The sequence below is a fragment of the Thermobia domestica genome, chromosome 2 (assembly GCF_964235325.1).
Source record: "Thermobia domestica chromosome 2, izTheDome1.hap1.1, whole genome shotgun sequence".
In the NCBI taxonomy this organism is placed as follows: Eukaryota; Metazoa; Arthropoda; class Insecta; order Zygentoma; family Lepismatidae; genus Thermobia; species Thermobia domestica.
The window spans coordinates 192303266-192316166 of NC_137455.1; the positions used below are offsets into that span (position 1 = coordinate 192303266).

The following is a 12901-nucleotide window of genomic DNA, read 5'->3' on the forward strand; positions in this document are numbered from 1 at the left end:
CACTCATCATGTATGATATATGGGAAGTGGCCTCGAGATAAAAGGAGAAGTAATATTTCTACGCAGATGGGTGTTCTTGCTGTAAGTTATTTACGCAGTACCCGTGAAAAACCATTCTGATATCGAATTTGTGTTTTGTTTGTGACGGTTGTTACAATGAAGTTAAAAAGCTTTTTAATGAACTTTTAGCACCCACTCAACCGGTGGATGCTGTTCAGGAGGATGAGAAATATAACAATAATACAAGTAGAACAGAATATGTGCAATGTGAACTCCAACAACCTACTCTAGATTTCGGCAAATTTCTGAAAGTCATTTGCTTCCTTTCACTGGCTTAAAAAAGAGATCCATTTATGCATCTATACTAATTCTGTCAACACTGCAAAAAGAGAGGTGTTATCAGTGATGAAAACAATCATGTTTTTAACAAAAATGCGCGCATGATGTGCAAACTGCTTCCTTGCAGCACTTTTCGATTACAAAAGTGGTGAAACCAGCAACGCAATAAGTCTGTTCGTGAATTTTTGATAACACACTTTGTTCCTATTCGCCTTTGTATCTCAAATCTGCATCATGATTACGTACTCAAGAAGGTTATAAATCAGTCTAGGCAACTTCACGAAACTGCACCCGACAAATTGATGTTAATGGACGGAACCTACGTATACAACAGAAAGTCGAATAATATAGTGTTCCGAGACGATTATTTAGTGTACAAAAAGGCCGTCCACTGTGAAATCAATGATTGTTGTTACGCTTAGCGGTTCAATGTTGGTCATTGGAGCTTACGTTGGTGCCAACAACGACGTTAGTATTACGAACTCGCTGTTTCAAGGAGAAATTATTTTAGGAATTTCACAGAGTGACGACTGTGTATTGGTCGATCGAAGGTTTAGACTCCGTAAGAATCTTGCAGGAACTCGAATTGATTGTCAAAATCCCTGCTATCCCAGCGAAAGACTCTAAAGAGCTGGACATTCTCGAGGCAAATAATTCCCGTGTGGCTACAAAGAGTTGGTGGCAAGTGCAAGCCAAAAATAGACTACCAATCCTCAATAAACAATCACTCTCTTCTTCTATCTGATTCCAACAAGAAAGCCTTATCGATCCCAGAATTTTCCATATATTTGATTTGGTGACTGATGGATGTACGAATCTATAACGAATACACTAAGTATCCGTAATGGGCTTATGATGAATACTGGTGACAAACTTAAGTGAAAATCTAAATAGGTAGATCAAAAACAGAACACCTGCTTTCACGCCTTTTGAAACATTTAAAAGGAACATAATCTAATATTACAGACTAAATAAAATTATTCGGGGGCAAAAGAGCTCAAGACTGTTTCTTGAAAATATATTCAATATTTCAAAACAGTAACAATCACGGTTTAACATAGATAAGAGTTAATCAAATAAGAAATAGCACATGATTTTAAAAAATATAGTGCTGACGCAATATTGTGATGATAGCTTTTAGCCATTTCACAGCGAGCCACACCATCACTTGACGAGCGAATCGCACCAATACATGGGACAACTTATCTCAGCATTGTTGTTCTCCAGTAGCTCCACTCCTTTGTATTTCCCTAATGACTTTATTACTCTTACTCTTGTTGTTATCCTCCGTAAACAAGGCTTTCAGGAATCAAAATTTGGAAAAAGTGAAATTTTTCTATTATTTCTGCGAGTTTTAGTAAACCGTTATTTCTTATATCAAATCCTCCGAGAAAACCACATTAAGCACTGGATTTGTTTACGGCTGTACATACTACCCAGTATCCCGCCAACATACGTTAAGACGTTTCTTTTAAATTTTTAATTCCATAAGAGATTATAATACATTAAAATCTATTGATTGTATGTGAAAAACATTAAAATCTATTGATATGTGAAAAACCTACGCACACATGAAACATCCAGGCATAACAAATCCGTAAAACACTATTTCCGATAGTAATAGTTTCCTCTTAAGGACAAAAGAACCATTCACATCAATCTATAGGATACCGAAAGTGTCCTAAGCAACTAATCTTTCAGACGCACCAGAGCTCACTGGATTTTCATAATTGCATCCCAGCTTCTACTGAATCATGATACATATTTCTAACTATGATCTAGCTTTGGTAACTAAATTCAAATTGAACATACTAATTTCAAATAAAAAAGACAAACACTCATCTCTGTATCTTAATGAAATTTGAATGTATACAATTTCTATCCTCTCTAGAACCTTTTCAAAACAACGTTCCTCTTAGTTGCATTTGCTTCAGAAATACAGTAGGAAGTCGAAAATCTGAACTAATTGGGACCACAGGTAGTTCGGATTTTCGAAAATGACCAAGAACATGCCACTTAGGCTTAAATATACTGTACGATATGCTCTTTTCTTGATACAGTAAGTACACACAGTAATTACAATACCGTACGTAAGGCTACTTACATTTAACGTTTCTGAAGAACCTGCTCGTACACTAAATTACACTGTTCTTGTAACTCACACTTAAAACCTAACTTGTATAGGCCTAAGGGAAAAAAAAAAAAAAAAAGATGTATGACAAACAATTACATACAAATGAGCTTTTGTAAAAACATTGACTTCACACAAAGCCGACGGACAATCCTATTGTTTGTTTATTGCTAGCGCTAAGACAATACGTAAAAAGCTTCTAGGGATCGCGTTCGGATTATCGACGTCCTACTGTATTATTAAAAAGCTTTCCAGAGAAGATCGAAATCATATACATTCAAACTTCATCACGATACAGAGTGCGTGCTTGCTATTGATTTATGTCCATTAGCCAATACAATAATTTTAGTCCTTGCTAACAAAACAAACCACACGCAGACACAAAATAAACAAATAAATAAAATTATTAGATTGACATGGACCCTTTTATAATGAGCAAATACTTGAAACAAACTTAAGTCAAGGAAGTTTATAGTAACAAATAGTAAAGTACGACTGTTTTAAGAAGAAATAGGTATGAAAAAAAAAACTGATATTCATGTCTGGTTTGACGTGTACGGTTATCTTATAGTATAAACGATGTGTAATAGTTATACTTCATACCTTATCATGGTCATCATCAGAAGTCAGAAGACTTCTTGCCTCTGGTGAAGCACTAGGATTCGCTTGATCAACTACTTCGTACTCAACCAGGTGGTCCTGCTCGTGAACTATGACTTTTTCTGTAGATAGAGAAAGAAAAAATATACTCTTTTTGACTTTTACGAAGATATATAATTAATAAAAAATAATCTCAAAATTACATTCTGTATCATAAACATGAATGTGTATTTTGATTTACAAGCGACGCTTCTGTGTTAAGTAATACTAAAAGAACTGATTCATAGAGAACAATAATAGAAAACAAAAAACAAAAGATCAGACATAGAAAACAATAATTGTATTTTATGCTATTTAGAAAACAATAACTCTATTAAGCTTGCCTTTGTGAAACAGCTTATGAGCCAAAGTTCAAAATTTAAAGAATTTTTTACTATTCTCTATCCTTATTTTTCTGAGCTATAAATTTTCGTAATGACGTATTTCTGTAGACTTTCTATAAGCCATTATATCAGGGTTTCAAAAAACACGTTTTTAAAGAAAACCCAACTCATTTGGACACATTTTTCCTTTTTATTTAGGGGAGGGGAATGAGGATCGAATTTTCTTAAGCTTCTTTGGGGCAAAATGTTAAAATGTGACTTGATTTCCACTTTTCTATTCGAACTGTTGAATTTCGTGCTTTCTTGGTATTCAGAGTTTGTTAGTTTATTGAAGTTTAGCACTCCTTTTCATCATCGAGGCTATACGAGACGTGGATCTGTAGCTTAAGGTGCAATTTGAACCACCATAATGTGTTCAAATTTTAATATGGTCCTAGCAGAAATCGAACCTAAGACTATGTGTACCAAAGACTCGCGCGCGAACCACTCCATCAGAGGGGAGGGCTATTCAGCACTTAGGTATCTAGAAAAATTAACATATTACCTTGTGAAAATATATACAAGGTGTGATTGGAAAGTTTTAAGACTGGGCTTGTAATTTAAAAATGGCAGTGCATACAGGCTACTGTGATGGATCTTCTTCAAAGTGGTACCTTGCTGAATGAACACACCGATTCCAACGATGTTTCCACTTCTGGAAGCATTCCTGAAAATTATTTCCCGTGATGGTGTGAAACATTCTCTCCGTATTTGCTTGAATGTTCTCAATTGAATCAAATCTCTTCCCTTTCAATGACAATTTTAATTTAGGAAAGAGGTAGAAGTCGGCCGTGGCCAAATCTGGGGAATACGGGGATTGCGGAAGCACAGGAATGTTGAATTTGGCCAAAAATTCCTGGATTGAGAACGCACAATGCGCTGGTGCATTGTCATGATGGAGAATCCAATTCTTTTCTTTCCAGAGGGCAGACCTTTTCCGCCGCAATTTTCGTGCAAACGCTGAAGGACACTTTTGCAGTATTCCTGGTTGACTGTCTGCACCCTAAGTGCAAATTCACGATGCATGATACCCTTAGAATCGAAAAAAACACCAACATTGTCTTTACATTCGACCGACTTTGTCGTACTTTCTTTGGTCTTGGTGAATCTGGGCTCTTGCACTGAGAAGATTGGACCTTTGTTTCTCGGTTACACCCATAAACCCGATTCATCATCTGTTATTACCCTATTCAAAAGAAAGGGACAATAGAGGGATGTGGCAACGTTGATTTTAGGCAATGGGGGGGGGGGGGGGGTCATAAATCTCTAACAAATGTTTCAAAGAACAGGAGGAAGAGTTTTGAGGACTCTCCAGATTCCAGGAAAAAAGCATCTTTAACTGTGTCTGCTAGTATATAAACATCCATTGAATAATTTCACCAAATTTCTTTTTCTTTTACACAATATGTTCCTCCACAAGCCATATTAAAATTATCGAACCACATATAGTATCTGTAAGGTAATAAAAAATATTCAAGAACAGAGCAACATTTTTGCGGCCGTATACTTCAATTAATCAAAAAACTTTAATTAACTTCAAATCAAATTCTCACTTCAATACAAAATGAAGTGTTGCTATATCAACTGCAAAATTTATTTTTCCTAAAGCACGAAACATTACATATAAAGACAATACAATATTCACATGAGTTACGAAAAAGGTAGTAATACCTAATGATAACATAAATTTGGGTCCTGATATATCATCGTCAGTGGCATCTAGGTTCTTAAATTTCTTTAGTTCTTCCACAATATGCCAATGTCCTTCGTCAGCAGCATAGTCAAGAGCATTTTTACCGTCTTCATCTGTAAGCCAAGGATCCCCACCATTTACTAAGAGTAAATGAAGGATTTGTTGTCGACCCCAAGCTGCTGCTATATGAACAGGTGTTACACCTTCGACAGACCTAAAATGATGGAAAGACACAATTTTCAGAACTAACAAAATTGTATATTACACACAGTGAACAACTAAAACATAATGTAAGATGTGTAGAATAATTTCTGAACTTTGACCACCATACAAAATGTTTTTCTTGCAAAGACCTTTCACATGGTAAGGTCTTTCTTTGCTATTTAAAAAACTGTAGTTTGTTAAAGTTTTCATTTATTATTTATGCAAATTATGTGTAATAAAGAATTTTTTTTAAAAAAATACGTATCTTTGCAGTGTTTCATTTATTTTAATCTTAATATTTCGCTTCCTTTTGCTTCTGTGAACTTCTTCAGAGGATTTCACCATTTGAACTTAAATTGAGTGAGAATTCACATGTTGCTCAATTTCTTCCAAACAGATATTCTACTGGAAACAATTTCTGGAAGTCTCTACAGAAACTCCAAACAACGATCACTTGCAAAATGTATTTATACACCAATCAGGAAAAATAACATTTATACGCTCATGTGAATTCCCACTCCATTTAAATTTAACAGATAAACTCCTCTAAAGAAGCTCACAGAAGCAAAAGTGAGCGAAATATTAGAATTAAAATAAATAAAACGCGAAGTTAAGTAAAATTGCCATATTTATTTTCTTTACTATAACCTAATTCCAGCCTAACCCATCTGGTGACATCACAAGCGAAATTTGGTTAAGCCAAAATGCCATTCTTTGTTTTTAAGGATCTTTCATAAATATAAATTGTTCTTGAGGTAAAAGGGTGACCCCAGACTTACAGAAATCCCGACGTAAAGGGCGATCATAAAGCCCATTCATGGATTCCATTCCTATTCTTTAGGATTCTTCGAGCTGGCTATGAAACCATGAAGAAAATATACTTTGCACTTTGACGTCTAAAAATACTTCCCCTCGCTGGCCTTCTTTACAGGGTCAAACAGGTGAAAATAGCAAGATGATAAATCGGAACTGTACAGAAACTGGGATAGCCCATCTCAGCCAAATTATCGGACTTTTTTCAAGGTGTCAGCTGTTGTATGTGGCCTTGCTTTGCCTTACAAAAGAACGATACTTCGAGACAGTATTCAAAGTCTATTCTTCTTAATCCTTCTTAAATATCCAGAATTTCGCGGCAGCGAGCAGTGTACACTGTGGCACATTTCAACAAACAATCGATGAGAAAATGAAATCTTTAAGCTTTACGTCCCACATTATGCCGGTTAGGCTAAAGGAGACGGTGATGATGATAAACGAACGAAATGGTGGAATGAAGAATGTGGGAGGAAACGGGAGAATCCCGAGAAAACCAACGAGCACGGTGTTTGTCCATCACAAAGTCCAAACGGCGCGGGCTAGGATGGAACCAGGAACCCCAAGCACCGGAGGTGAACGCTCTACCACTGAGCCACCGCGCCCCCCATACAATCGATGAGAATAGGTCCATGAAGATCAAAGAATAGGATCAAAATAATCTTTCAGCAGTGGAGACAGACCGAAATTTCTTGCGTGGTAGTGATGAAGAATATATCCATTGTTATACCCTGGTCGGTGAACGACGATTTCTGACAGATTTGCACAAGGTCACGGCGAGCGAGCAGAAGACAGCAGGTCAACCAACCCTAGGCTCAGAACCTGTCCGCGTCTCCATGGTAACAACCGCACATGCCAAACTTTTACTTACCCCCTCCCTCTCTTTTGCCGTCCGTTCAGTCAAGTCCCTTTGGTTATCTTTTGTTTAGAACTTCCGCTTTGGCGTGATGTGTTAATATTGTGTGGGCGAGTTAATTTTTGTTTTTGATTCGTATAAACGTGGACCTTGAGAGAAAATGGCATCTGCAAGCAGAAAGGAGAAACGTGTTGTTTAAAATAGTCAATCTCGGGGACATGTGTATAATTTGCGGGAATATTTTGAGGCAGAAAGGGAAAATGCAGGACCATTACTTCCACTTTCTAAGGTTGTGCAGAGAGTGTCTGCAGCTTTGCATATTGGAACAGCCACAGTGACAAGGATCACTAAAGAAAAGTGCCCAGAAAATTTGAATGAGCTTTCAGTGGTGTTAAGAACTCCGGGAAAAAATAAATAAGACCTTCAAGAGTGACAAATCTGGATACATTTCAAAAAGATGCGATCCGGCGACATCTTTATGACTACTACCAGCAAAAAGTATTTCCCACCCGGAAAAAACTACTTGTTTCACTTAAGGATAGTGGTTTGTTTGATGAGGGTAAAACTAGTTTATCGTTCGGTATTGAAAAGTCTTGGGTTCAAGTGGAAGAAGTATTCAGGGCGAAAAGTTTTGTTGGAAGGAAGAGATGTTGTTACCAAAAGATGCAAGTTTTTGCGGGACATTTTACAAGACCATCAACAAAACATCTCTGTTTCCTGTGAATACTATTTTTAGTTACTGAAAATTATAGTAATTAAATAATATGTGAAACTACGACGAAAAGGAACTAACAAAATACTACTAAGAACAGAATGTACTTGAAATTGCTGGCAAGCATAAAGACTAATTCATTTCAAGGTCTTCATACTAGCAACAGAATTTGAATAGAGTACGCAAATTCAAATTTGTGTGCTTTCTTACCCGAAGTTAAATTTCAATAGCTTTTAAACATTAAACGCAACGATGAATAATATACCTGACATTAGGATTTCCTCCATATAGGAGAAATAATGTGGTAATGTCTTGAGCAAATGATTCCACGTCATTTCCTATTGCTAAATGGAAAGGCGATGCTCCATGTTCTGGCAGATTGATGTTGGGGTCTGCTCCATTCTCTTCAATTAGGAGTCTGGCATGTCTGAAGAAAGAAAGAAAAAAAATCAGATTACTCTAACCTACCAAGGCAGCTAAGATGTAATGAATTCTCAGATATTTAGAACCACTCTTTACATGGAATGGACTTTTTTAAATTTAACGTCCCACGTTTTGCTCTGAGGCTAAGGTGACGGTGATGAGATAAGAGTGGTTTCTCTATTATTTGTAGATTTCCCCACCCCCACGACACCCCAGTACCCCACCATGAAATACCTTGATTTTTTTTTTTTATTTATTTTTTTATCTTTTACATAAAATTTATTTTGGGACATGCAATGAAGTTCAGTAATTAGATTTTCCAATTTTCACCTCCTTATGCCAAATCCTCAGGAGTCCAATGATCCACAGAGTGATGACGTCACAACATATAAAATGTTACATCCCAGTAATTATTTGGAATATTAACATCCTAAATCATCTTCACTAAATTATCTAACTTTTCATATCCCGTCATACGAGATAAGAATAGTTTCACTGGATATATTTTGCAGTCGTTTTCCTACCCTATGGCACCACAGGACCCTACCGTGGCACCCCTTGACTTTTACAGAAAATTTCTTTTGGGACGTGTAATGAGTTCCAATTGTTATATTTTCGACAAGTTTTTACTTTGGTCATTTCATTCAGTTTATTTGATTCAGTGATTTGAATTTTTTGTTTCCGACTTTGAGAACGTATCTATTCTTCTAGATTTGTTCCTGGTATCGAGTCAAGTGGTGACTTGCTTTTATGCTTAAGCGCAGAAAAATGGATATACACAGACTTCGACGGCAAGTGCTATGCTTCATTGTTGCAGATGTACAGATATTTCGCGCGCGTTGCTTTCTACTGTTTTTTTCTTTTTTTCTTTTTCATAGTTGATATGGTGGATGTTCCTTTTCACAAAGAACAAATTAGAAATTTGAATTTATATTGGTTGTCAACATTAGTGTGCCATTGAAGTTAATAGGCTATTTCTCTGCGGTTATTCGTCCTTAGATAGTGGTCAGTGCAGACATTTAACAGTGATCCACTCCTCTAATTCTGTCAATCCTATTAGTGGGGCATATACACAAAATATTGATAACGTTTGCTGCCATTCGAGGAGTTTGAGCTGTACGTATGGTTCGAAAGAAATAGTGATGCAGTTCGATTAAGTTTTGTACTAGTTATAATTGGAGAGAAATATTTATTAATGAATCAAGGAACCAGACTATACTAACCACATTAAAATTTCAGGTATTTATTTTTAATTAATTCAAGATAAATAGCTGGTTCTAGTCGCGGTGGTTCGGGGGCTAGTTCCCTTTCAAGTAGGCTACTATATAATTTTGTGAGCAGCTGTTCGTATTAGTTTTAATATATTCTTTATCTTAATTGTTGTTCAGGGGAATTAGGAGGGCTTAGCCCCTCATGTATATAGTTTAATGTGTTCATATTTTTCATTCATTCTCTTTTGTGTGTTTTTCTATGCCTTTCGGTCCTTAAAAACTTGCTTCTGTTTTTTTTTATTTTGTATTATGTGTCCTTTATAGCAGTTTAGTTCTTGCTGTAGTTTCTTCTAGTATTATTTTATACATTGCATATTTCAAGTTTTGATAAATTTTAAGCTTTATTACGATAGGAAGTTACTGAGTGCCCATATCAGCATTTGAATCTGGCATGTTTAAATAATTGTAGAAACATTACAGCCTGAACCAGCATGTTTTCTAACCGATTCGATTCGTGAGGAACTGGTTCCTAGTGATATTTAACGAACCAGTTTCCTACGAATCGATTAAGTGAATGAAATGACGTAAGTAAAATCTTGCCATATTTTCCAGTTTTTATGTCCTTATATCCAATCTCCATAGAGTCCAAATGATGCAGGCACTGATGATGTCACAATAAAATATATACATCTAAATCTCAAAGAACTGTTTGCAACGTTAAAGTGTCACTTTCACTACATTAACCAACTATATAACCTCTTTTAAATGTGGTATGAAATGTTCAACTCAATGTACCGGTAATAATTATAGTTTCCCCCCCCACACACACACACAACCCACCCATGGCATCTTCAATTATTTTTAACAAAATCTGTTTTGGGATGTATAACTTCCAAAAATAAGATTTTTGAACCTTCACTCCTTTATAGCCCTCACCGAAGAGCCCAAATCCGACTATATAATGTATTTGACGAATCTACTCCCTACACTAGTTGGCTAGAATTAAATTCCGTTAAACCCCGCCAAGATCACTTATTTCATGGCTAACTGATACTAGGTCGTCAACTTAAAATGTAGGAATGCTAATGCTTAAAAAGATTATTATTGCGTATCTATGGATTATTATACTGCACTCATTGTGCTCATATCTCCACAACATAGATTTGTGCTTTTGATCTGTCATCACTTCAATGGGTAAGTCTTTACCTTAGGCAAGGCGTTGACAGGAGCCGATTCATCTAAACGTTCTATCTTGCGTAATAACATCCTCAAGCCAGGCCGCAAAAAGCTTGTATATAAAAAAAAAAAAAAAAAAAAAAAAAGTCATCTTGTGTGTTGGATTTTGGAAAGAATGCCACCATCTTCGTCATACTGTCGCAGTGCTTAGTAACATAACATTTGTTGAAAAGCTAAATTTCCTTCCATTTTATCTCATATTCGTAAAATCTCCCTCCTTCTCTCCTTAAAAAAATCTTTGCTAAATCTCCCAACGCCGCGGGAAATTTCCCTCAAACTAGCATTAATGAAACAGAGCAGAACATAAACTAACCTAACGTGTGTAACGAAGTTCATACCATTGGTTCTTACCGAACAACCGGTTTATTTAACCATTGTATATAGCACACTTATCGTAGCACTGGACGGCAAGGTTCTAGAATACAAGTCCCCCCTCCCATTTAGCTGTAATAAAGACAGAAAACAACGTGCCCTGTGGGGCTATAACCCGCCTTAACTCGCTCGGCAGTACTATCTGGATTAAATATTAAACTTTGGTACAGAGAACCAAAATAGCTACTAACCTAAGTGAGGGGACCTGTGTTCTAGAACCTTCCCACACTGGACCTTCATTACATGCTATTTTATTTTACGAATTGATGTTATCAAAACTGTGAAATTACTTCATACACATAACCCATTTCAGAGGGAATGCAGCAGGGTAGCTGGGGAAGGTTCTAGAACAGGTCCCCCCATATAGGTTAGTAGCTAGGTTGGTTCCTTTCTGTACCAAAGTTTAATATTTAATTCATACAGTATTACCGAGCGAGCGTCAGCGAGTGAAGGCGGGTTAGAGCCCCGCAGGGCACGTTGTTTTCTGTCTTTATTACAACTAAATGGGACGGGGGACCTGTGTTCTAGAATCTTGCCGGGTAGCTGCAAATACAGTATTGTTTGAGAGTTAGAAAAACAAACATAACCACACAATTTTTGCTTAGAAACTATTATCAACTACAATAGTGTAATTGTCAAAAATCAAGGCTTAAGTTTAGAGTTGCCCCTCCAGTCTGAAGTTGCCCTTGGACTTTATAACATACAAAAAACAGTGCTTAAAGTATTAAAAATTGTTATATTTCACTTAACTTCAGTACTCCGTGTGTTTCACAAACATTTAAAAGGTTTTCTTAATTATTTTTGCGCATCCGTTACACCTGTTCGCCATATTCGCCACATTTTACAACTACCATGCTGCTGAAACCTTCCGCGAATGCTTCCGCATCCGACAAATAGTACTAACTTCCACATATCTTTTCTCGCATTAAACATAACTCTCCTGCCGAACTTACATTACTAAACATCAAATAAAAACTTCAAATTATCATTTCTTACCTCATTTCTCCTGTAAATTTTCCTGATTTTTATAAAAAGCGGAGGGGTAACTCTAAACTTAACCCAAAATCAATATGATTTTCAATTTTAATCCATAGATTTTTACCATAGCGTAATGGAGATTTTTTGTTATTATTACCTTCACATTTTAAAAAAATACTTGATAGTTTGATGCAATAAAAATGTTGAAGTTTATTACGTATACTATCACCCCAAAAGAGCGCAGAGTTGATTAATTAGTTGTCATCAGTTTATTATTGACATTTACATATCTATCCATTTGCAAATGATTGCATGTAGCTATAATCAAAAAATAACATATTGGGCCTACCTTAAATTATTGTCTTCTAAACTTTCAAACAAAGAATAACCAAGATAGAGGTCTCTTCTAGTCTTTTGAATTCTTTCGTTATCCATTGCTTTAAAATTCGTTGTCTGGTAGTTAAAACATTAAAAACAAGTTACGAGAAAAACTTCCTTATCTGTCTTATTTACACAAAACCAGTTTCGAAATAAACCGCGATAACGACGCTCCTTTCACAGTCTGTCAGTTTCGATAAGATATGAAACATTTAGCTTTCACCATCGCCAAATATTCTCAATTAAGGTTAATGATATTTCGGTGTAAGAAAAATTTTTATGTCGAATAGAAAGTAGAGTTCCCCTTACCCCAAAAAATCCTATTGTTATACTTATAGGGGCAACTTTTACGTGCTGTTCTATTTTAATCCTTATATTTAAATTTAATACTTGCTTTGCTCCTTTGATAATGAAATTCAGTCTTACAGGCTTGTTTAGACGGAAGCATTATGGCTCCGAAACAAGGATCTTATAAAATAGAGGATCTGCCCTTACAACAAAATCTTGAAGCCATACGTCACAGTTTCACCACCCCT

At 36.0% G+C, this 12901-nt stretch overlaps 1 protein-coding gene across 3 annotated transcripts in view; it reads right to left on the reverse strand.

The window, feature by feature from the left end:
* Positions 1-12559, reverse strand: part of LOC145678332 (uncharacterized) — a 73866-nt gene extending 61307 nt beyond the window's left edge. For 2 of the 3 annotated variants that reach the window (XM_081748356.1, XM_081748357.1), the window contains exons 1-4: positions 12337-12559; positions 8033-8194; positions 5164-5399; positions 3074-3192 (exon numbers count right to left, since the gene is read on the reverse strand). In XM_081748356.1, coding sequence (XP_081604482.1) covers positions 3074-3192; positions 5164-5399; positions 8033-8194; positions 12337-12422 — 603 coding nt within the window. In that variant the 5' untranslated portion in view covers positions 12423-12559. The remainder of the gene's footprint in view (positions 1-3073; positions 3193-5163; positions 5400-8032; positions 8195-12336) is intronic. The other variant, XM_081748355.1, reaches the window with a different exon arrangement.
* Between the last annotated feature and the right edge of the window lie 342 nt (positions 12560-12901).